At 38.5% G+C, this 26,019-nt stretch overlaps 1 protein-coding gene across 4 annotated transcripts; it reads right to left on the bottom strand.

The window, feature by feature from the left end:
• Window positions 1-674: 674 nt before the first annotated feature.
• Window positions 675-22,889, bottom strand: TRA2B (transformer 2 beta homolog). Of its 4 annotated transcripts, XM_068546406.1 has the most exons (10): window positions 22,696-22,889; window positions 16,252-16,527; window positions 11,077-11,210; window positions 9,860-10,022; window positions 7,806-7,994; window positions 5,308-5,423; window positions 4,880-4,963; window positions 3,340-3,399; window positions 2,567-2,640; window positions 675-2,090 (listed from the first exon to the last, which is right to left on the bottom strand). In XM_068546406.1, the coding sequence occupies exons 4-10, from the start codon at window positions 9,890-9,892 to the stop codon at window positions 2,080-2,082; spliced, it is 567 nt and encodes a 188-aa protein (XP_068402507.1). In that variant the 5' UTR covers window positions 9,893-10,022; window positions 11,077-11,210; window positions 16,252-16,527; window positions 22,696-22,889; the 3' UTR covers window positions 675-2,079. The 4 variants fall into 4 exon arrangements, with proteins under 4 accessions (XP_068402507.1, XP_068402506.1, XP_068402505.1 ...); XM_068546405.1 differs by lacking the exon at window positions 16,252-16,527 and having other exon boundaries at window positions 2,567-2,637; XM_068546404.1 differs by lacking the exon at window positions 16,252-16,527.
• Between the last annotated feature and the right edge of the window lie 3,130 nt (window positions 22,890-26,019).

The following is a 26,019-nucleotide window of genomic DNA, read 5'->3' on the forward strand; positions in this document are numbered from 1 at the left end:
AACGTGATCTTGTGTTTCCACATCACAGTGAGAAATGTGCTGGTTTGCTCACTCTTCCAAGGAGGCTGAGCCATGTGGAACAGATGCACACCTGCAGTCTATCAGTCAACCCCAGCTGTCCTACAGATGAGTGAGAGCCTGGATGAGATCAGCAGCTAAGTACCTGTTGTGTGCCTCTGAGTTTTAATGACTGATTATGCAGCAACAGTTGATCAGATACACTCAGAGTATTCTGAGATTCCCCCAAAGGTGACAAAAAAGGTTGGCAATTAAATGTAAGAAAGCTTTAATTATGGGAACAAAATGTTCCATAGTGTGAACAGTAAGTCTTAAAGGGACCTGTTTGTACCAAATTCTACTGTGAGGGAGTGACCATTTACCTTCCATACACATGGTCTTCAAAATTCTTATGCTTATATACTATTTTATGGCTTTTTGTAAACCAGGTGACCACCATCACAGCACACTAACAGATTACTACTTGTTTTTCTTATCCCAGAACAGGAAAGGAGTCTCACCACTCTTCAGCCTATCTCAACCTGTCCAGTAAGTTTAGCAAATTTAGGCCTACGAATAATGCCTACACTCCATTACCAGTATTTTTAATCATCTGGTTACCCAGATTAGAGGCAGAATGACATCATGATTAAGAGTAGAGTATGGATTGAGACTGGTCAAGTTCAGATCCCAGCATTGCTGTTTTAATAGCTGTTTGACCTAAGGTAAATTACCACACCATTTTGATTGATGCAGATTGAACATATTAATATATGGGAAGTGCTTTACAAAGTACCTGGGACACACTATACTGTATTTAAGTAACAATACAAAGGTCAGCAGGCTAACAAACTTTAATTACCTGCCTATAGCAATTTCCCTAGAATTGACCATGAAAATAAACTAAGAAGAATGTGCATTTCAGGCACCTTCAGGGCAAGTGTGGAGATGATCACTCCATTACCTAGTTACTCAGTTCAATTTATCTGCCAGGAATACACAATTTATCTATTTAAAACATCAATAACAACAAAAAGGACTCTTAATTATATATGTAGCAAGGTTAAAACAAAAATCTTTATAAACTGAGTTGTACCAGCCTTTTACTCTTTTCATTTGCGTTTATTTAAACACAGTTCTCAAAACATTTGAGTGAAATTGGGCCTCCTTTGGTAAGCAAAGGACCTGAAAATAATATTTAAAAAATGAACAGGCAAAGTCTTCAGTTCATCCACAACACAGGTGTAGTGTTCCCTTCTCTTTTTCTCAATCTCTGAAGCACCCAGTTTTTCCATATAATCTAAAAGCTAAAAGAACAAGAGTACATTTGTGGTGGAATGTATTGTCACTTGCTGATAACTAGTTGAAATACCATTATCCCCTTGTAACAGCTTTAAGAAATAGCCTTTTAGCATTCATTGTGTAACTCTTATTCCCTGCTATATATATAATACAGATTATATAAACGCCGACAAATTCACATTTATATTAAGCATTAGCTGTATTGAAGGATCTTTAGGTCTAATACTAGCAGTATAGAGTTACAGAGCATAATTTATCACTTAACTGCAGGTATATTAAGTATGGTATGTTTTATGGACTGGAGGAAAACGGGCATTTTTGTCTTGAATTTACTACTGACAGTCTATTCTGAACAGTTCTGCTAACCATTGATATGTTAGAAAGAAAAGTAAAAACCAAACTTTATTGTTGCTTTTTGCCATTTGGTAGCATTTTACACAGGCTTCGATCTTCAGAATACCCTGGATTCAGTAGAAAAACCATTTAAATGAAGTTTTGTACAATAGAAACTTCTCAGCAGTCAAAATTTAGACTGTAAAAAAATACATGCAAAACATACTTTTCTGAAAACACTTAACTTTGAACAAAGCACCGAACTACACAAATGCAGAATGAAAACAGCATTTCAACTCCACCAAAAGTAGTCATCATAAAAGGTGTAAAAGTCACCTAACTTCACTAGGCACTGTTCACTTTTTAAACAGGAGACAATAAAAAATATTGTCCACAAACAATATCCCAACTCTAGGGCAGGTTTCAGAAAGTCTTCAACTTCATGCTTTAATAGCGACCTAGGAAGAAAAGAAACAAATATGCTTCAATACTCAAGTGTGTACTTTTAATGTTGAGAATTTTAAACTACTCTGCCATCAGGAAATTCCTATGCACCAGATTCTCTCCTGTGAAAATAGAGGAAAACATTCACATAAAGATTACACTAAGACAACCAATGTTAAACAGAAATAGCTGGGAGTATATCTAACTCAACCTGAAAGCTAAGGTTTTAAGTCACTCAAATGTTTCCAAGCTGTACAAACGTTACAAGGACTCCTAAAAAGAAAAGCTACAAATGGTGACAGAATATATTTACTATTTTAATAAGCAACAAGAGTAAGATCCAAGGGTTGTTTTCCTATACTTCCTTGAACCAAAAGTTGGAGATAAATATAGATAAAACTAATTGAATTCACCCATTATCTGCTGTGTTTGGTAAGTTACAGCAAGCCATGCTATTATAATAAAATCATATAAATCAATAAAAACTTACGAGGTGAGTATGATCGAGATCTGGAACGTGATCTGTATCCTCCACGACTATAGTAGGGAGAAGGTGACCGTCTTCTGTAAACAAATGTCAACACCATCTAAGACTACTGATATTATATATGATCCCTTTGTCACTTTCCAAAACTAAAAGACCCTCACTGACCTTGAAAAATATTGCATTAGTCACAGGATTTCAAGGTCTGTTTTAGTCCTGAGAATGAAGCACACTATCAGGCCCAGTACCAAATAACCCCTCAAACTATCAGAGGTTGAATACTCCTTGCTATATTTGATCCACTGATCATCCGCTAATTAACATTATACTTAACAGAATTTAAAATGGATCTTTACCACTAATTTTAACTATACGCTATGAGCACCCAAAACAAAATTTCATTCATAGTGCTTCAAAGTGATTTAGTTCTGCGTAAGAAAGATCAACTTGAATACTCACTTGCTATTCTGAGATACTTATAAAAAGCTAATAAAACTATCAGGAATAATATTATCTTAGTTTCTGCCATATCTCATGTTAAGGTACAAAATGGTACCACTGAGTAAATGACCTAGTGTAAGCACAATTAATTTCTGTGAACACACAAATTAAGCCATGTACACACTGTCATTTGGCTTCAGTTACAGTATATTCATAAACTTCATGCAATCCAATTCTGTGTAACGCCAACTATAATTTACCAAAATACTAATAACGAAAATGTCTTTATGTGAGCCATTCTACTATTGTACAGATTTTCAAATCTTCTCCTGGCATACCTGTATATCTGATCCCTGTCTTGAGCAGCTCTCCATCCTCCTCCTCCTCCACCTCCTCCTCTGTGAAGGCAGAAAAGCAACATATATTCATTTAAAAAAATTCTGAAAGTATACAATTCATGCAATAAAATTAAAACTCACAGAAGTGAAAGCTAGCTGCTTTTGCCACCTCTTTACAAACTGGCATAGAGCTCTCCCTGGTGGTTAAAATGAATATCATTAGAAGTAAATGCTCATATGAATTAAAATAAAAATAAAATATTAAGACCCTAATCTTTGCAGCCTCCACAAATCAATCCCTTAAGTGTCACTCAGTACAGAAATGCCACTTTTAAGGAAGTTTCTTTTTGTCAGTGTTAAATGTCAGGACTGTCAACTTCTTAAAACATTACTGAATAGTGTGCAAAAAAAGACATCCACACCTCAACACCACACTAAAATAAGGTGTCATGGATTAACTGTTGTGGTCAATACTTATTACACAATTTACATTTTGACAAGCAAGGCAGGGTCTGAATTACCTGCTGTTGCTAATAAAATAGAGAACTTTACTTCATTTTTGCCTTTCAAAGTATTCCCAGTGTCATGAACATTTCCCTGCCAACCCCCCAAAAATATATCAATATTTTTGGTAATAAACTTCTTACCATTATTACACTAAATTATTGTCCTTAAATAATTACTTCTTTGGATTCTTCCAAGAATCAATTTCCCCTGCCCTTTAGTGTACGATTCCTTAGATACCAAAAATTGCTTTATAAAGCAATAACATTCAAAATACAGCTTATGAAACTCACTTTAAAAACAAAAAAGGGGGGCTTCCCTGGTGGCACAGTGGTTAAGAATCTGCCTGCCAATTCAGGGGACACGGGTTCGAGCCCTGGTCTGGGAAGATCCCACATGCCGCAGAGCAGCTAGGCCCGTGAGCCACCACTACTGAGCCTGTGCTCTGCAATGGAAAAGGCCGCGACAGTGAGAGGCCCGCGCACCGTGATGAAGAGCGGCCCCCGCTTGCCGGAACTGGAGAAAGCCCTCGCACAGAAACGAAGACCCAACACACCCAAAAATAAATAAATAAATAAATAAATTTATAAAAACAAAAGGGGAAAAACTGAAGTATAGTCTATAATTTTGTTTTCATGTTTTCACTGTCATGTTTTGAAACCAAGGATTTCAGCTGGTTTACAACTTGGTGTTTAAAAAATATACATACGAAGATAAATTAAAAAGACGTATAACCATAAAATCTAGTTTAGGGGCTTCCCTGGCAGTCGGTGGTTAAGACTCCGTGCCGCCAATGCAGGGGACTCGGGTTCGATCCCTGGTCAGGGAACTAAGATGCCGCATGGTGTGGCCAAAACAAACACCTAGTGTAAACTCTGGGCCTGGATTTTAGTATTAAAGGTAATGACTTGTATCAAAGGCTAAAACTCAGGTATGTATAGTGCTGCTTTAAATTATGTTGCAACTGATTCAGGAGAAGAGCTGGCTTGTCCTTCAATTTTTTGGCAACTTAAACTTTGTATTATGCTTAACTTACCTGTATGACCTGCTGTAATAGTCCCGATCATCGTAGCCTCGATCATATCCCCTGTCGTAGTAATCTCGACGGCGTGAGCTGCCACTATGAGCAACAGTAAGTAAGATTTGTACGAACTTAAAATCTTACCTATAATAATGGTTAAGTTTCCAGCATGGGAAAAATGGTCTGGTGAAAATCAATTACCCAGCAAAGCCAAATCTATGGCATTTCTTTATGATAAAAGTGGGATGTGATCTATTAAATGATACCAATCAAAATGTGTGGTACCAACAGAATGTTTCCACTGAATATACTGTATTGACTTTGAGTTTTAGCCAGTTTGAAATGCCAAAGATCCCCCCCCCACCCCTAACTACATGTAGTTCTTGGAGGAACTGAACAAACTGAACTGTCAGTATTTTTAACAACCTTGAAAATAAACTTACTAGGTAGGTCTCCCCATGTAAATTCCTGGTGTTGGGGTATGTGGTCTCTTTGTTATAGAGAAATCAACTCTGATCCTACGTCCATCAAGCTCCATTCCATTGGCACGCTCTTTCGCCTTCAAAAGGTATGTAAGTTGTTATATACACCCTGGACAAAGCCCCAAATTATCCAACAGCTATAAACAGGGTCCAACTGGATGTTTCAGCTAGGCCACAACATTATGGCTGACAGCTTATTAATAGGCTTTTCCGCCTATTAAATCTTTATTTATAAAAGCTAGCCCAGAAAAGCTTACCCAAAAAACCACAAAAGCCAATTTAACCCATGAAATACTTTATCTAACACAGTGCTTGTAGCTCTAAAGCAGTACATAGCTGGCAACTTATGACCCATGAGCTAAGAATTTAAATGGGTGAGGGGAAAAAAAATCAATAGTATTTCATCATAAATGGAATTCAAAATTCAGTGACCATAAATGTTTTACTGAAGGATAGCCCCACTCATTAATTTGCATATTATATGGCTACTTCTACATTACAATGACAGGGTTGAAAAGTTGTCATTAAGATCTTATGGTGCACAAGGCCCAAAATATTTACTGTCTAATCCTTTACACAAGTTTATGGCTCCTTGCTATGGAAGCAAAAGGTTGGGATGAAGAAAGCTTGAATTACATATAGTTCTCTTATCTAGAACACAGACTGAATAAAACAGTATGTACTTAAGAAAAAAATATCCCATCCCAAAGACTTAGCAGTTTGTTCACAATTTAAAGAAACACCCCTCCACCTAAATAGAATTTAAACTTCTAATTCCAAGTATGCTATTTTCTAGTTTGATTGTTTCTGCCTCAAGATAGTTTCTGGCACTACTGATTCAGATACAAAATATGCTATCTTTAGCAAAAAAAAAAAAATTTAGGGAAACCAGGAAGCTTATACTGTTCAATTATTACCAAAATGAAGTGAACGACATATTAAAGCATCCCTTAAATCTCTTAAATTATAATTACTTGCATTTCAGCTTTCAATTTCAATTCTTCCTTTAGTAGATCAGCTTTATTTTAAAATCTATGGTTTTTAAAAATTAGTATAATCTTGACAAAGTTACATATACATATAAAAGAAAACGTATAACCATATAATCTCATTTAGAACTCAATTACTCACCTCAACATTGACCTCAGATGGCCTGTCATTTAAGTTTCTCAAGCTTTTCCTTATACTGTATCTAAAGTCCAGATTTCTTAAATGTGGCCTAGATTCTCACACTGAATTTTTACTTTAGTCTACATAATAAAAAATTTTAACTGGCAGTCCAGTGGTTAGGACTCAGTGCTTTCACTGCCATGGCCTGGGTTCAATCCCTGGTTGGGGAACTAAGATCCCACAAGCCATGCAGCACGGCCAAAAAAAACCTCTAAATATAAAATCACTTGCTAGTATACATTCAAAACCAGTTCCTTTCTCCTGAGTCATAGTCATAGCTTTATCACTTTTTAATGTTTTTCTCCATTTTAGAAAGTAATTTGGGGGGGACTTTGCTGGTGGCGCAGTGGTTTAGAATCCGCCTGCCAATGCAGGGGACACGGGTTTGATCCCTGGTCCAGGAAGATCTTACATGCCACAGAGCAACTAGCCCATGCGCCACAACTACTGAAGCCCACGCACCTAGAGCCCATGCTCTGCAACAAGAGAAGCCACTGCGATGAGAAGCCTGCGCACCACAGGAGTAGCCCCTGCTCGACACAACTAGAGAAAGCCTGTGCCTAGCAACAAAGACCCAATGCAGCCAAAAATTTAAAAAAAAAAAAAAAAAAAGAATTTGAGGGCTTCCCTTGGTGGTGCAGTGGTTAATAATCTGCCTGCCTATACAGGGGACACAGATTCAAGCCCTGGTCCAGGAAGATCCCACATGCTGCAGAGCAACTAAGCCTGTGCGCCGCAACTACTGAAGTCCACGTGCCTAGAGCCCATGTTCCGCAACAAGAGAAGCCACCAGGATGAGAAGCCTGCACATCGCAACGAAGAGTAGCCCCCGCGTGCCACAACTAGAGAAAGCCCACACACAGCAACGAAGACCCAACGCAGCCAAAAATAAATTTTAAAAAACAGTAATTTGATATAAACAGTGATTAAATATTCCAAATGAGTATTAATATTCTTATATTTTAGAAATATCTGTATCTAGACACATATCACACCTGGAAACAGTTGACTATGTTGGGATTTACTTCAAATAATGTGGTGGAGAGGACTGAGTTGGAATATAGAACCAAACTGTCATACTTTTCTGTTACTCTAACAAATATTTGAAAATGTCCACATTACAAGGTTTTTAAAAAAAATTCAACATTGATCAGTATATCTTCCCAAACGAATGTATTTCCTTTAGCTCAAGCTATATATAGTTACTAAAGCAAAAACTGTCCTTATCCAAGTAAAAATAGTTAAAAATAGAACTGGTATTTTTAAAAAGATACAAGACTTTTACTTACTTCCTTGGCATCATCTACATTTTCAAAATATACAAAGGCAAATCCTCTTGAACGTCTAGACTGCTGGTCATATACAATAGACACATCAGCAATTGGGCCATATTTAGAGAACACTTCTCTTAGATCTCTTTCTGTAGTGTATAAGCTCAATCCAAATACTCCAAGACAACAGTTGGGATCAGGATTTGCCTAGAAATAGAAAAATGGATTTTGAACTTTAAAACGTGTCATAAATCAAAGTTAAAATAAAAAAAGGAACTATGCATAAATTAGCCAAAAATGTCACACTAACCCTAAAAGATAACGAAATAAAATGCTATTCTAAATTAATGTTACAACACCACAAGCATGTTTAAGAACGTGTAGGGAAGACGGCAAAAGGGGTAATTTCAACTTAGAGTCAAGTGGACGGGAAACAGCAGCTCATACTACTGAAAAGCACCTGACATTTTTTTTTTTTGGAGATTGGAGGACAATTTGCCCAAGGGATTCACCTTCTAGGGCTTTATTCTAAGAAATGGCCACACACTCAACAATATGCACACACATGGATAATCAGAATAGCACTGTCTCTATAAGCCAGCGGGGGAAAAAACGGCATACTGTTAAAATGTTGAATTAAGATATACCACTCACACAATGGGAGGCTCTAAATCGCCAGAAAGATATACAAGAGCATGTTCAGCCTGATTTTATTTCTATAGAAACATTGTATACATAAAATGTTTATATATATACACATAAATGTAACCAAAGATGAGTACCAAACTGTTTTTAACAGGTATTAAGTAGCTTGCAATTATAACCGTAAGGAAAATAATGAACCAAATGTTGCTGACACTCACACTCCAGTTGCCGTAATGAATTTGCCCAAGGTTTCATTTACGTCATACATACATTTACTGCAGTCAAATTCCATCCCACTTTCAAAAACAAACACTCCCTTTAGATCTACTTGTATTATATTATACAATGAAATCACAATATGAAAACACTAAATGCCATCTCATTTGGAACTTCTTGTAGAAGATAAAAAAGCCTCAATACCTGAAAGAAACTTGCTTAAAAGTAAATGGGAGGGGCTTCCCTGGTGGCGCAGTGGTTAAGAATCTGCCTGCCAATGCAGGGACACGGGTTCGAGCCCTGGTCTGGGAAGATCCCACATGCCGCGGAGCCACCAAGCCCGTGAGCCACGGCTACTGAGCCTGCGCGTCTGGAGCCTGTGCTCCACAACCGGAGAGGCCGCAACAGCGAGAGGCCCGCGCACCGCGATGAAGAAATGGCCCCCGCTCGCCGCAACTGGAGAAAGCCCTTGCACAGAAACGAAGACCCAACACAGCCAAAAAAAAAAGTAAATGGGAGGGCTTCCCTGGTGGCGCAGTGGTTGAGAGTCTGCCTGCCAATGCAGAGGACACGGGTTCGAGCCCTGGTCTGGGAAGATCCCACATGCCGCGGAGCAACTAGGCCTGTGAGCCACAACTACTGAGCCTGGGCACCTGAAGCCTGTGCCCCATAACAAGAAAGGCCGCAACAGTGAGAGGCCCGCGCACCATGATGAAGAGTGGCCCCCGCTTGCCGCAACTAGAGAAAGCACTCGCACAGAAACAAAGACCCAACACAGCCAAAAAAAAAAAAAAGTACATGGGAAAAAATCAGGACAGCATTCTGTAAAGTGTATTAAAACAAACCCAGAAAACTTGAATAACATTAGTATGAAACATACAGACCTATGATCTAGTCTACTAATAGTAATGTATAATAGAGATTTTTTTTATTTGATGGGCTGTTAATATGACAATACCTTGTTAATGTGACAATATCTTAAATGTGACCAATAACACAAATGTAGACAATTACGTGGGTGGTATCTTTTAAAAAGAGACAATCTCAAAACACTAAAAAGGCTCTACAGGTAACTCATGCTAAAAGCTCCACTGTCAGATAATATCAGTTCTAACATCAAACAAAACAAAAAAAAGAAGGGAACATATTATTTATTATTATAAAGTGGCTTTAAACAGTCCACTGCTTTAAAAACATTTTTTTCATCTTACCCGATTCCCAACATGACGCCTGCGAGTAGACATGGGAGAATGACTGTGGCTATGCCGTCTTCGATAATCTCTACTGTAAGATCTGCTACGGGATCTTCTATGGGAGCGGGACCGAGATCGTGACCTTGTATAATGCCTTCGAGAACTTCTTCTGGATCTAGACCTGAAAGACAAAGGCTTCAAGGTTATGACTAAATAGCTAACAGTAAGATATGGCTTTCAATTCTTTCAATACTCTATTCTAGAGTTAAACTACAAAAGTTGGAACACACAATTCAGGCGTATAGCGGGATCGATTAACTTTTCTTCTGTATATAGTCATTTCTACTCTGTTAGGAAGAGCTCCAAAAACCACTACCAACTAAAGCTCCCTTACATCATATCTTAAAATAATTTAGAGATTAATCTTAACACAATTATCTTTCGAAAACCATAAAACATGCATTTCATACTAGCTTGATTTGCACCCACCTTTACCCCTCAGAATACCACCCTCTATTTTTCTGCTTCTTGCATTATGCCCACTATTCACTTAAGATAAAATCACCATCACAGTTTTCTCCAACAGTGTTTTAAAACCAGTTACTCTTAACTACAGTGATCATATGAACTGTCATTTAAACCAAGGAGGATACATTTTAAGAGAGAAAGGGGGCGCTGTTAATTATGCCTTACAATAGGCATAAACTCGGGCTGACCTGGGCAAACCAAGATGTATAGCTTACTCTTGACGAACATTTAAAAAAAAAAAAAAAAAAAAGCGCTGCATTAAGGTGTTTTTGTTTTATACATACATTTGTCATACTAGACTATACCTATTTATCAAGAATTGCAATTACTGGAAGCCAATGTTCTGCAGTCTATTTGCCATACTAATAAGCAGTTCACTTAAACTCAGTGAATCCTCACAATTCTGAACAACTGGTACTATTACTAATTCGCCTTTTATAGATAAGGAAGCTAAGACTGAAAAAGGTTAAGTAATCTGCCCAAGCCAGAAAAAAATAGAGGTAAGATTTGAACCCTAACGCCAAAAACCCAGGCTCTTAACCACTTAGTCTTCTATCTCCCAGATCTTAACGATTAAGTTCATTTCTAGTACCAATATTAAATAAGCCAACAAATGAACTGACCCTCTCTATCTTCCTAGTTTACAAAAGCACACACCAATTTGAAAGCTAAGAGTAACAAGAAAATCCCAAGACAGTCTTTCTTACCTAGATTCAGATCTGGACCTGGACTTTGATCTGGAACGCCTGGAATCTTCCTTGGAGCGAGACCTTGCAGGGGTATGCCTTGCAGATTTCCCAGATCCATGAGCACTTCCACTTCTGGAAGCAGAACGGGATTCCTACACGTAGATGTCAAAAGTTTAATTTGTATACTTTCTGGGCAACTTTAAAAACAAATAAGCTGTGGTGAGATAAATGGTGAGGGAAAGCAATCCCCTTCCAAGATAAGAAAACATAGGTAAGGGCAGGAACTGAATATACCTGGTATAATAGTTACGTTGCTCCAATTGACATAAGCCAATTAACTTGAACTTCCACCTTGTTTTAGGGAGCAGGGATAAGAGTTAACTGACCCCACTCTTCAGAAATGGGTGCCAAAGCCAAGCAGTTAAGGGAACTGCCCAAGGATTGTTTTGGGAATGTTACTCCATAAAGACTAGGGTGAGAAAGAACCTTATTAACTATGACACCTATACCTCACACCTATTTCAATCAAGTTGCCACCAACAAAAAAAAAACCCTATGAAATTCATTAAAACTTACTGTATAATCAAGTTTTATTTATTGCTGAGTGGGAAAAAAGACAAGGACGGTAACTGTTTCAAGTCCCAGAGAAAGGTAGAAACCTAGTGGAAAGCAAGAACCAGCTAGAAGGACACTAGATCTGTAGAGCCTGTCCATCTAACCATGGTAGGAAGTCCTTAAAAATCTCAAAGCAACCAGATGGAGCTATAACAGAAAGGCAGTGAATTAACTGCAGAGGTAAGAATTAAGAGGGTACCAGAGATCTTACTCAGTTAAGTGTAGATGAGCCAGTGCCAATCGATGGGGAACTGAGAATAAGCAGTTAGAAAAGTTACATAAAGGACATATTAAAACCAAAACAGTTTAGATCATGGGTTCCTAATCTAGGTTTAGGAAGGGAAGTTCAGGAAATCTAGATATATACTGTATACCCAAGCTTTCCCCTATCGTAACTGGAACCAGCTGGTAGGTAGGTAATACAAAAAAGATTTCTAAAAGAAACTAGCAAAGAAATGGGTAAACAGGATAACTAGTTCATCAGTGAACCAAAGGCATATAATTAGTGGAAAAAGCAAATATGTATAGAAAGAACTGGACCTAGGGAAATGTTCTGCCAAGACACCAAAACAAATAGTGGAATGGACAAGAGAATCCACTCAGTCTGATAGCTAACCAAGGTAACATCAAACCAAGACAACCTTTATTCCAGGTTATCCATCTTCAGCAAATTAAAAGGCATTAGTCTAATGAATCTTCCTGCCCAACACAGGATAAACAGCCAGACTCAAAAGGAATCAACATTACAGGTAAGTCACTGTAGGGGTAAGAATCAATGTTGAAGTTGCACAGAAGTTATCAAAGAGACCTCCCTGCGTGGAAGACCCTCAGAATAAATACTCTGGCCATTCTTGAAAGGATAGAAAATACGAAATTCTTTTAAATCACAGCCCAAAACATTTTAGAATATGTTCTGTGACTTAAGAGCATAGTGGAGAAAATTTGGAAGATCCTTCCTATGATGCAACACAGAAGAGACAAATTAAAGCTTAAAGTTTAGAACAGGGAACATAAGAGTTAACTCAGTGGGCAAAATGAGTTCTGGTCTCTACACCCAAAACAACTCTAAAAACTTTACAGTAAGATTTCAAAGTCATTATGAAACATGGTGTGAAGTGACATGAAACACGACAGCCCCCTCTCCTTCCTGGCATGAGTTAGTAAAGAAATTCAAAGATGGTCCCTAATTATTAGTGAAAACAGCTGCTTTTACCATCAAGGAGTGGTTAGAAGTGGTTAAAGCGGTTTGGGGACCCCAACCAACAATCCCTTAGCTTTCTCTGGCAAATATTCTGAAGAGACATTTTAAAGGGACAATCCACCTCCTCCCTCCTCAAACAAAGAAGTTCTCAAACTGGGGATGCACTTTCTGCCATCATTTCAACAGGCAAAAGCTAATCTAGAAGAGAAGGTAGAAATAGGGACCCAAAAGCTATTTACTAAATACCTTTGTTTACTCCAATGCTAGAAAGATTACTTCACGGAATGATCAGGACTTTTAATGGAAACCAACGAAAACAATTTGCTCTGGCAGGAAGAGAATATGGGTGCCTCACAGTAAGAGTTAAAAGATTACCAATAAAGTAACTGTAGTTATTAACAGAATCAGTCTAGGGATCTGAAAAAGGAAGAAAGAGTAGAAAAAGTCAAGATCCTCTTTTAAGCCTCTTGCTTCAGTAAACAGAAAAGCCTTATTCCAAGCTGAGATGCTTTACCAGTCCAAGAGGAAAAAGAAAGTACTTCTAGCCTCAGAATAAACCTTAATGAGGTTCCCCCATGAAATTCTAGCAGATCAAGGGTCAAAGATACAGTATTTGTGAAATTATCTTAAGACTTTTCACTCAACCTCTAAAACTAATTGGCTATATGCAGATCCATTTTGTGAGCAATCACTTCTCAGACCAAGAATAGGGGAAACCACCAGAATGCTAAGATTTTTTTCCCTTCTGAACTGACACTTGTTAGGCTAACACAGAAAACAATGCCTCTACCTCCTACCTTTCTTGTCAGGGGTAGTCTTAAAGTTAAACCTTTTTGCAGTTATGTTGGCCATTAGCTGGTTTGGAACTATGTGCAAGGATATTTAGCCTGTCTAGAAGAAATGACAACTAAAATTATTAGCCACATCTAAAAGCATAAAGTTAGCTTTAAACCTTGGTCCATGGTCAAATCTGTAAAACCAGCTGGAAAAGCCCCTACACGCAAGGAAAATTTCAAGTCCACTTTCAGGGCTGTCAAAACAATAAATGTCAACACATTAAAATCCTACCAAAAGAAGCACTACTCTGAACATCAATATCTCAAGGAAAAGGGTCATATACTTAAAGTTAGCATGAATAACAAAGCCAAAATTCCCTGAAAGCTGCTCAGGGAATCAAGTTCTTATAGATTGGATCTTAATCATATACTAATATACAATCTATACGGAACACATCAGGGAAAAACAAACTCAACCTTCCAACAAAATACCAACCAGTGTCTACCTATTCTGATAATGGCAGTATCTTAGAAAAACTTTCTGAAAGAAATTAAAGAAGTGGGAAAAACCATCCAATCACTAGGTTTCTCATACATTTTAAAAACTAGATACACTAAATTACATTTTGAACAGTGGCTCTTAGAGCTATGCAGTAAACGTACCTAGCACTTAAAAACACATCCCTAACTAAAACTTATGTTAGGTCTGGAATTGAGCATCTGTATTTCTTAAAAACACCATAGGTGTTTATAATGCTTAGTTAAGTCTCACTGACTTAATCAATTTCAAGCTTTATACTTCTTACCTGATTTTTTTCCCCAACAAAGTCATTTTCCTGAAACCTTGTTTTTTGTCACCTTCTCTGCCCCCACCTGCCCCCTGGCATTAATCAGCCCTCCTGAGGGCATGTACCTTACACCTGTCCCAGGATAAGAGGCCTGTCTCCCCCATACTCCCCAGACAGGGGGTAGAGGGATGCACTCTCATACTCAAAGATGCTTTGGCCAGGGCAGGAGAGGAACCTGAATGGATGAGATGGTCCACTAGCATCAATGTTTACTTTTGGTTTACATCTTTCCAGCTTGTGCCATATAATCGAATTCCAAACTGCTTCTTCCCCTTAGATGACTAACAGGTCTTTTCTCTATTGGACCCCAAGGACCTTTCAGATCTCTTGATAAAAGAATCCATGAGCTTAAATAGAAATATAACATCCATTCTCATCACTTGCCTCAGCTTTCTGCCTAAACTGTAATTCAGAATGCAAAATCAACATTACCAATTTAATGTTATTAGTTTACATGTGGCAAGTTTTACAAAGCAATAATCGGGACAAAGCAAATACTGGAAACTATTGCCTATAAATGGAAATAATTTTCTTCTGCTTGCAAAATACAGAAATATTACAAAAGCACAAATCTGACACTAACAGGCCCTAAAATCTCAGAAAATGGATTCCTCTAGAATGTCATTTAGACCACTTTTTCCAAAAGCTGTTAAGGTCTGACAACTCTCAAAGTTTTTTAGGCTATCTTCATTTCAGGGAGAAGTGATAGCCTTGGCTTTCCCAATAGGGTAGAAGCCATCTGTTGGTTGGCTACTACTGGGTATTATTTTGACACATGCACTTGTCCCATCCAACTGAAAGTAACAAGACTGCACCAATCATTTTTTTCTATTCAGCTAAAACATAACAAAAACACAGAAGGGAAAATGACAGAACTTTGGCGTCTATTTCCCCAGTAAGTGGAGGGAGTAGGAAACCAGAATAAAGCTACTTTATGATCTGTATCTCTCACATCATTTTAACGGTTAAGTGTTAATACCAGAAAATGAGAAAAGGGAAAAAAACACCTACTACTTTTGCCACTTTTCAGTTAGATATCCTGTTCACTTATGTGACCCACCTCATTCTAAGGGAAGTCCCTATAACTTTTTAGCAGTAACCCCAGTCACTGAGCTGGAATAACAATTAAAGAGAAAAGAATTAAGAATCATCTTGTGAATTTAGCACACATGCATCTTAAAGTTAGGGCCTAAGTGGTCACAGCTTTCCACTACTGCCATCCAGAAAGAAATTAACGCTTTCATAAACGCCAAAAGAAACTATCCTGTCCAATGCTTTGCTTGGATTTTCGGGGTTTGGTTCTATAACCAACCTGGTGACATTCTTTAGGAAAACTTCGACAAACTTAAGAAAACATTCTACTATGTATTGCTCTGTACTGAACGATAGGGGTCTGTGCATTAAGAGTCCAGGGGGGTGGCACAGACAGACCACCAACTCCAACTCTGCAGGTACTCACTCATGCCCCAGGACCAGCAAGGTTAGAGATGAAAAATTCAGGAGACAACATGAAGCTGGCTGTTACCCAAACTGAAGAGCTCATTCCTGCCTCCTATTTGACTACAAAGGGTTATTATTATTTCTTAAAATTGCATTTCAATCATTTGACTAAGAAGTTAAAATTAGAATTACCTAATTTAAACGTTTCCCCTGGAAGGCACTTCTTTACCCTGTATATATTTCTTCTATTAAACAAATAATGCATGCATGTTTAGCAAAATATACAGGGACACATAAACAGACTAGTAATTACTTAGCGTAGTGCTTTCTGATTCCAGATTACTTCTTATCTTAACTTCATTTTTATTTCTTTTCTTCATTCTTCCGTTTCAAATTCTGACTTCTTTCATCTTCCCCACTTCACACAAATTGCTCAATATTCTACAAGTGGGACTTCTGGTCTGATAATTAGCATGCATTCTTTCTTTTATTTTTTCAAATTTCAGCTTCACTTATTCCTGAGCTTCAAATACTCATTTATAAAACTTGTCAAATGACGACTTCCGCATTTTCCTTCTTCAACATTAACCTTAATAGAAAAAGAACAGGATGAAGAATATTTTAAAACTCCAGGATAAAATCCAGTGCCAAAACTGAAACTAGAAAAAAAAAAAAATCCCTCTTGTTGTTTTGGATTTTTAGAAAAGCTAGAATACGCAGCTCAAAAAACTGAAACTAGTTTCCTGTTGGCTCTAAAATATATAATCAATCTCTTTTGTCTACTCCAAGTAGATTTATCATGCTTAAGCTGAATGTGAAGTGCACAACTGAACATTTACTGTTCAACTGACATTTTAAGAACTATAATTACATTTCACACTTCTTATCGTATTCATCAATAGAAAGTATGTTCAGTGTCAAAAGCACATCTCTAGTCAAAAAGTGACATGTAAATACAAAAGTGCAAGAAAGGAAAGCACGGACAATTCATTTGCACAATGATGACAAGGCTGAAGGGTGAAGAAGTTTACAAATTGTGACTAAGGGCAAGATATGTATTTAACGTCACACATTTTTTTTAACTGCAAAAGTAGCTCTGTAAAAAAACAATTATCAGGGAACTTGAAAATTTGGACTATAGTGTTCAACCCACCCCTAGAAAGCTGCTCTAGTGAGATTTTATAATATAAATGGCCCAACTTACTAAATTTAGAACTAAAATCATTAAAAAGACCAAATCAAATCAACCAACTACTATATGCAAGTAGCTATGAAGAAAGCCAAACAAACTTGAATCCAACAGTGGTGTTTTCAAAGAATTTTTGGTAAAATCTCCCCCCTCAATGAACAAAGTATTAAAATCTTCTGCGGTCCAGAGCAATCCTACTTTTAAAGGTGGCAATATTGGGAGAAAATTACAGCTCACCTCCTGAAATTATTAAAAAGACTCAATATCACTTAACAGATCAATAAAGTATAATAGTGTCTACTGAACACCTTAATCAAAATAACTGCCCTCATAAAACATCCTAGTCTCCTTGAACTTCACCTTATGATCTTTCACTGTTAACAATTTCCTCTCCTAGTTTTTCTGAAAATAAAACTTTCTGGAAAAAAAAAAACAAAAACAAACCAGAGACAGAGAGTGAGAGATAAATTTTTATACCTATCTGATCAAAAAGACAACCATGCATGGCTATGATGGAAGTGTTGTGATGTCTTTTCTAAGAGGGTAAGCATAATCTTCAGTCCAGTTTTTCAATGTTAATCATTGCTCATTTAATCCAGGGAAAAATTTAAATAACTTTTTATTTAAGGGAGCCACAGTAATTCGTTTTAATATCCATCACTAAAATGTAATGGGAAATGTTTACTGCCAGCACAAATGTAATCGTGGAATCAGAATGCCCAAGCAGGTTTCCTCTTAAGGCCTCCTAAACTTTAAATACAGGGCTTCGGTGCAGAAGATGCTGGAATAGAGGCCAAAGCTCTAGATACCACAAGTTCTCAATATGGACCCCTTCCTGCTATTTCATTACTCCTTCCCAACATTCTCCCTTCTTTTATATTTGAAAAACAAAACACACCACTAGATAATATAAATACTAGGTTCATTCAAACCTCAGCTAAGTTCAAGTGGCCACTTCATAAAACCAGAAGAACAACTACTGGGCTAATGTTATACACATATGGTTAAGAGATCCCACTTACAAATAAGCAGAAATTTGTCCCATCACCAACACAATTTTTGTTAAAATAATTCTAGGGACTACAACTGGAATTTATGTAACATTAAAAACGTGCAAACTCATTAGGTTGATCGACAAGGTAGTATTTTAAAAACTAGGAGGAGATAAAGAAAAACTCATCGAATCAGCTATAAAGATCAATGCTAATATCAACGTAAGGACTATTCTATTTCTTTCTGCAGCTAAACTCTACCGGAAGGTTGGTTGGATAGAAAAATCCTCAAAGACTGAAAATTTCTGAAAAAACTGTCATCTGACACGCCTAAATGAGCTCTAAGCCCAAGCTTTTAAAAGACCTCTTGCAAAAACAGTTCAGACTCTGAATTTACATTCATAAAACATTCAGTGATTTCCAGAAGCGCAAGTATGTTTTACTGTTTCAGAAGACTACTTTTTAATCTAATATCTAAGGAAAAAAACAAAAAACCCAAAAAGGGTCCTCATCCATGCTGTCATATTCAGCGATCTTGTTGATAAAAATCAGAATGTAACCTCCAAAACCCAATTCAAAGCAAAGATTTTTGGGGAATTTAAAGACTAATTTGCTATAATGGAGAACTCCCCAACCCCAGCTTAAAAACAACACTAAGTGACACCCTCCCCCAAAAAACTAAATTGGGTGAACACTTAAAATTCCCAATCACCACATCACTGTAGGTCATAAGAAAATAATACAATTATGAGTAAAAAACTAATCAACATAATACGCAATGCTAAGGCTCAAAAGATATACACAACTGTAGCATTGTCCTCTTGGGCAAAATGTCAACAGCTATGCAAGTATTAATATTTACCAGGCTTTGGATTTTACTGGAGATAAGGAATGGGAAAAAGCTGTACAAGGCAAATTCCATTTAACACACCTCTCATCTTCTGAATTCGTCTTCACTCTTTTCACAAAACCAATAGTACTTACCTTATAATTACTTGTAATTTCAGTATGAACATGCCACCTTCTAGTTCCAGGCCATATCCGTAACATTAAACCATTCTTAGTTAAGATCAAGAAAAATATTCTTCAACCTGGTTTCAAGAGACTTGTGCCTAACCAGACTCACACCAAAACAAAACTATTTCCTCCCACCAACATTAATTTAATCCTCTAGGAAGACACAGATCTATGTTTTAGTTTTCAAAATTTGGATTTAGAGTTAGGAGCTAAAAATAATTCAAAAAGACAACCCAAGATTAAGCAGAAGAGGAAAAAAACTGCAGAATCTGAAAGGCAGTTTGATGGGATAGTATCCAAATGCTATTCATCTCTACAAAGAAAAAGACTAAAGATAACGTACCTATATTGTATACACATTACTTCTACAAAAATAGGCAACACCATCAAGAGTATTTATTGCAATCTTGATAGCAGGCAAATTAAAATGATTTGGCCCATACAAATAGCATTTCCTTAGTTTCTGGTTTCTCTAGGTAAAGACCCATTTGTACAAGCTGAAGAAATTAATTAGGAGGGTAGAACATTAAACCAGTGCCAAGAACAAACGTCACCACACCCTAAAGAGTGTGACCATAATTGGGCCTTACAAGATTTATCACCCCCCTCACTATTACCATGCACCTCTAAACTTGGCTACATGACTCTATCATGTTCTTATTCTCCCAAATTGTGGCATGACATATCGGCTAAAAGCACCTCTCTTTATTCCAAAGGTGCTTTGCAAAAAATGTGAGCAATTTTGGGAAATGACTGGAAGAAATTAGAACTTGGAAATGAATAATATCTTACTTTAACATGGATTTAGCCAGATCAGGGAAGTCAGCTCTAATTAGAAACAGGTTTTAATTTAAATGTATCAACTCTGACATGAAAAATCCCAGATACAGGTTAAAAGGCAGATTCTACCTTAACTGAAAGTGTGAAATGAACCACAAAAATTCAGGAACGCACCCTAGCTGCACATTTAAAACAAGACAAAGGAACAGAAGGAACCACAACTCTAAGTGTCAATATTCACGCAGTAAGTAAACACGCTATCAACAACCAAGTCAAGGATAATTTATTGCTCGCACCCCACCCCAGTCTGTATAGGAATCGAACTTATAATAAAGTCTAAAGGAGAAGAAAAAACATTTCTAGAACGGCGGGGCCGGTGGCTATGGCGGGGCAGGAGGTGGTTCCAGCTGATAAGATTTTAGTGATTACATTAACATTAGCTGATTAGACTGGTAGGTATTAGTGATTTACATCAACAATTTGTAATGTTTGAAAACTCAGAGTGGAATGAAAGTAATTTTTCAGGCTCCAGATAAGCTATTCATAGCAGGCCATGTCCAAGATTATTACCCCGAATGCAACGGTTTTCCCACTGTTTTCAGGCACTTTCAAAAGGAAGTTTCTAGCCAATCAGACCTGAGTGTTCTACCTAGTGTTTTTAATGGCATTATATTTAAATCATTCCACTGAACTTTATGGTTTTGCCACGCATTCTTTGGGAGTCCCAAACGTATTTGTTTTAGGTATAGTCTAACCATTTCAGGTTCCAATAAACCAACTGGAAAGCAATCTACATACAAAACAAACGCCAAAGAAAACAATGTGGAAGTACTCAACAACGTCAGAGTTCAGAAAAACTCTTCCAAGAAGTCAAGACTCTGTAAGACAAAATATCAATTTCTAACAGGTACCTTTAAATTTTTTATTACTTTGTCTCCTTCCATAAGAATTTATTGAATAACCATTCTATGTAACGGGATTGTGATATAACTAGGATGTATATTCTACTAACAAAAAGTACCAATTCAAAAACTTGATTAGCGGGATGACAATGTCTCTTGAGCTGCCTCAAACCGGGACCTAATTCTTGAAATTGTTTCCTCCCTTACGTAAAAAATACCCTAACTTTCCTTTGGGGAATTTTTCATCTTCTCAAGCACACCAGCACAAGTAACTTAGGTTTATTCAACTGAGAGCTCTAGTCAGGGACCATTTTGTAGTCTCAAAACAATGCAAAAGTATCCTATAATTGTTTTAATAGCTGAAGACTAAAATTATTATTTGCTTTCCAGTCCAAACACCGACGCCTAGTTTCGACAGTATATTCAACCGGCAGAAACCATAACCCACAGCTTTAACAACTTGTGAACTTGATCCAAGCTTTCTCACCCTAAGACTGAGCTTAAAAAATAATCGCACACACACCGGTGACAGTGGCAATCAATCGTCTTACGGAAAAAACATATGAAGCCAATACTGATCTACATAGGTAAAGGCGGGGCTGATTAGTTCAAACCAAATTAATCAGACGGGGCTCCAAAGTTACACAGTAAATTCACTAAGACTCGAAGAGCTAAGAAGTTTCTCTATAAAAACGCCCTTCTAATGAACCAACTAGAATTTGTTTCATGAGTTTGAGAAGATATTTAAATAGATTTACCTGACAATTACAGATAAACTGTAAAACCACCCAACCTAATCCCATCAAGTAAAAGAAAAAAAAAAAAATCAAGTTCCATGGTGCTTTTTATTACCCTTCTTCTAACAAACCTCCAAATAAGCAAGATCCTGGCAAGACTGACATTTCTGCATCTTAGTACTCACGGACCCGCAACCAAGCTTTATATCATGCTTTCCAAGCCCGGGAACTTTCTTATTTCTGCAGTTTATCCAACCCTCACCGAACCCCACATTTTGGAGTGGAAACTTTAAAAAGTGCACCAACACAACTTGTGCTTCACAGAAGAGGAATGCCTCAAAACAAAGAAAACAACGGCGGCGTAAATTGCTGCCCGCCAATTTCTCCTCCACCATCTCGTAGAAAAAAATCTACTCCCTCAAACAAGAAAATCTCAGCGACCCCGTGGTCTACTCTGTATACCGAAAACGATATTGGGTTTGAAAGCCCTTTCGGTATCAAAGAAAAGCACTCCATTTAGGCCGAACACAAAGCTCGCGCGCAATCCCCTCAAACTAACGGGTCCAGAACTTAGCCTACCTCAGACTAGTTTCCCCATTTTAAAAGAGGCCCGCAAGAACACCTTAGATTCCGATTCTTTCGGGGCCCGGAATATGATCCTGTCTTAACCTAAAGTCTGAGCAAAAAAATCCCAACGAACGCTGCCTTTCTGCCCGCCCCCTCCCCCGCGGCCTGGAGGTTGTCGCGCGGCTCCTCCGCCATTTTGTGCCTCTGGCAGCGCGCCCGGCCCGCCAGCCCAAGATGGCTGCGGCGAGGTTTCACAGGAGAGCAACGGCGAAACGAGATACCGCTCCCCTCCCCCACCACGGAGGGGACGCAGCGGCCATTTTTAATTCCCCCCCACCCCCATAACGGAAAAAACCGCCGTTTCGGGTAAAGGGCCACCTAAACCCGCCGGCGGCCTCCTTCACGGATAAAGACACTATCCACGAGGGCTTTTAAACCTCTAACTCCCATCCCTCCCGGTCTCAGACTTCGGAGTCGAAATCGCCCCAGTCTCCCGGTCCGAGGCCGACGGGCCTGGAAAGAGATGCAAGAAGCTGGGACTACACAGCCGCCCCCGGCATCACCGCTACGTACCCGCTCGCCGTAGTTCTGCTCGCCGCTGTCGCTCATGACTTCTAGCTGCTGTCGCCGCCCGACGTGCTTCAATCGAAGCTGCCAACCTCTTGCGCCTTCTATCTAGAGGCTCAGCCGCGGCCCCGCACCACGCACTGGTTCCCGAGCCGCTGAGAGGAGAAACGCTCCGCACCGCCTCCGCTCGGGCTCTAAGTCTCCCGGATGTGACGCGGCGCGCTTTAACCAGGCCCCACCCCCTCCCAGAAGGCGCGCTTTCTTGGCTCCGCCCCTCCGCGCTCGGCCTTCCCTTTCCAGCAGTGGCGCGCCCCAACTGTACGTGACGTAAGCTCCGCCCCTCGCGCCGCGCTAACCCCATCTCCGGGTCTTTTTGAGGCGGGAAAGAAAGTGCGCCAGTGGCCTCAGTGGTGGTCGGCACGGGGCGTGGTGATGTCACCGGCCACGCCTGACTCTCTTCTGGAACTTTCTGGGAAGCTGTCGTGGAGGGTGGGGGAAGGGAGGGAGGAGAGGCCCGCCGTTTCTCCCATCCTTATTTCCGTTCTTCCGCTTTGTTCGTTTCTCTTTTCTTGTGTCTTCATTTGGTTGGAGAGGGAGGATGTCCGTATACTGGGTTCCGTGCTTTACTTTGGTTTTCTGTAGCTTCAGTTGTGGATCTTTCCTACCTGAAAACCCTTCATTTGAGCATCTGTTAAATACCAAAGCACTTTACCAGATCTTGATGTACTGAAATCAGACACAATCTCTAATCTGAAGTTAGTGGTCTAATAAGGGAGAACCGTTAAACATACATTTGCAAACTAAGATTTTGCGTTAGAGAGATGTACAGCTATAGCGGTGTCACAAGGAGTGAAGATTAATTATGCCATCACCCAACAACATGACATAGTAGAAAGAGTCCAAACTTGGAAGTTCAGACATCCCTCTGGGCCTGTTGTTTCCCTTTAGAAAAAACAAAGTATGGTACCCAGCTGTTGAGGTACTTTGATACCTGTAAAGGGCCATTTGATTTTTTAAAACAGCTTTCTTGAGATATAATTCACATGCCACGCAATACTCCTGTTTAAAGTGTATAATTCAAGTGGTTTTTGTATTTACGGAGTTGTGCAACCATCACAATTTCAGAACAGTTTCATCACCCCCAAAAAGAAACCTGTCATTAATAGTCCTGGTACATCTTCCCCCTCACATTTCCCCCCCACCCCCCCCACACACAACCCTCCCAGCTCTAAGGAATCTAAAATCTGCTTTGTCTATAGTTTTGCCTATTCTGGACATTTCCTATAAATGGAATTGTATATGTAATATGAAATCCTTTGTGACTGGCTTCTTTAACAGTATAAAGTTTTCAATGTTCGCCTGTGCTGTAGCATGTATCACTATTTCAGTCCTTTTTATTGCTGAGTAATATTTCGTTGTATAAATGTATCACATTTTATTTATCCACTCATCAGTTGGTAGACTTCTGAGTGGTTTCCACTTTTTAGCTATTATGAAGTATGCTGCTGTGAACATTCATGTACAAGTTTTTGGATGAACATATATTTTCAGTTCTTTGGGGAATATACCTAGTAATGGAATTGGTGGGTTGTATGGTAACTCTATGTTTAACTTTCAGAGGAACTGCCATTTAATTATAGCCACCCTAGTGGGTGTGAAGTGGTATGCCATTGTGGTTTTGATTTGCCTATCCCTAATAATGATGTTGAGCATATTTCATGTGTTTATTGGCCATTTGTAGATCTTGTTTAGGGAAATGTCTATTCAGATACCTTGCCCATTATTACTTTTATTATTGAGTTGTAAAAAGTGGCAGTTTGATTCTTGCTTGTTTAAAATAGTCACCTGGGGACTTCTTGGTGGCGCAGTGGTTAAGAATCTGCCTGCCAGTGCAGAGGACACTGGTTCGAGCCCTGGTCTGGGAAGATTCCACATGCAGTGGAGCAACTAAGACCATGTGCCACAACTACTGAGCCTGCGCTCTAGACCCTGCGAGCCACAACTACTGAGCCCGCGTGCCACAACTACTGAAGCCTGCACACCTAGAGCCTGTGCTCCGCAACAAGAGAAGCCACCACAATGAGAAGCCCGTGCACTGCAGCAGAGTGGTCCCTGCGTGCTGCAACTAGAGAAAAGCCCATGCACAGCAACGAAGACCCAATGCAGCCAAAAATAAATAAATAAATAAATAGTCATCTGGAACAGTATTAGGTTTTTAAGGTACCTGAGACCCAGAGATTTCATGATGACTTAAGGTGACAATTGTCCTCTCTTTTTGCATACTCTCCAGAGCCAACCTCATCTGCTTTCATGGTTTCAATCAGGGACCTATATGATTACGGTTTCCAAATCTGTATTTTTAGACTTGAACATCCCCCACCCGTCCAGTTCCATGTTTAAATTCTAGTTGGAATATTTACCCGGATACTTCAGAGGCTTACAAAAATTAGCATATCCAAAATTAAAATAAGCATTTTAATAATCTATTCCTCCTTTGCCCTCGAAACATCTCTGCTAAAACTTTCTTCTCTCTCTCCCTAATTTAATTAGTTAACACTTCTCATCAATTCCACTTCCCATACATTTTTAAAATCTATCTTTTTTTTCTCCATTCCTCTCATCACCATTTGTCAGGGCTTCATCAACTCACTTATCTGGTGAAGTGCATATTATCTTAGAAACTAAAGTGTTTGTGGAGTTTTTACCTCTTTAAACACTGTATTTCAAGTTCTAATAAGAGGAAATCAGGTTATAAAAAAATAAAAATATAACCTTGGACCTGGAATCATAGTTCACAAAGATGAAATGATAAAGGGTGTATCTGAGAAAACAACTCTAGTACACTTTTCTCCAATAACTGTGTTTGGAATTTTGCAATGATCCCTTGTGCTTTTGTGCATTTAATAATTTCTAATCATTTTATCAGCTAGGCTGTACCATTTCTAAACTTTTTTGTATCCTCCCTGGGATGAAGAGATTAAATTCATTTCCTCCTTTTTAACACCTACATACTTGCCAGTGTGATGTAATTTAAAAATTAAGTCAGGAGCAAAATGTTAATTGTAAAATCTATGTGAGTCAGCAATATGGGTGTTCATTGTACAATTCTCTTCACTGTTTGAACATTTTCATAATAAAATGTTGAGAGAAAAAAATGTAAGTCAGGTCATGGTATAACATGCTTTGAAACCATCAATGGCTTCTCAAAACTTTTAGGACAAAGTCCAAAAACCTTAATACAATCTGCAATTCACTGCATGATTCATTCCTTATCTGCCACTCTCTCCCTTGTTTGCTATGCTATAGGCATACAGTTTCTCATGCCCCATG

Source organism: Eschrichtius robustus, chromosome 6 (assembly GCF_028021215.1).
Source record: "Eschrichtius robustus isolate mEscRob2 chromosome 6, mEscRob2.pri, whole genome shotgun sequence".
NCBI lineage: Eukaryota > Metazoa > Chordata > Mammalia > Artiodactyla > Eschrichtiidae > Eschrichtius > Eschrichtius robustus.

Coding starts and splice junctions, on each gene's coding strand:
- TRA2B (XM_068546404.1), bottom strand. CDS start 22,731: ATGAGCGACAGCGGCGAGCAGAACTACGGCGAGCGG. Junction 5,424..7,805: donor ATGTAGATGATGCCAAGGAA/GTAAGTAAAAGT, acceptor TACCTTTTGAAG/GCGAAAGAGCGTGCCAATGG. Junction 2,641..3,339: donor GACAGGGATCAGATATACAG/GTATGCCAGGAG, acceptor ATTTGTTTACAG/AAGACGGTCACCTTCTCCCT.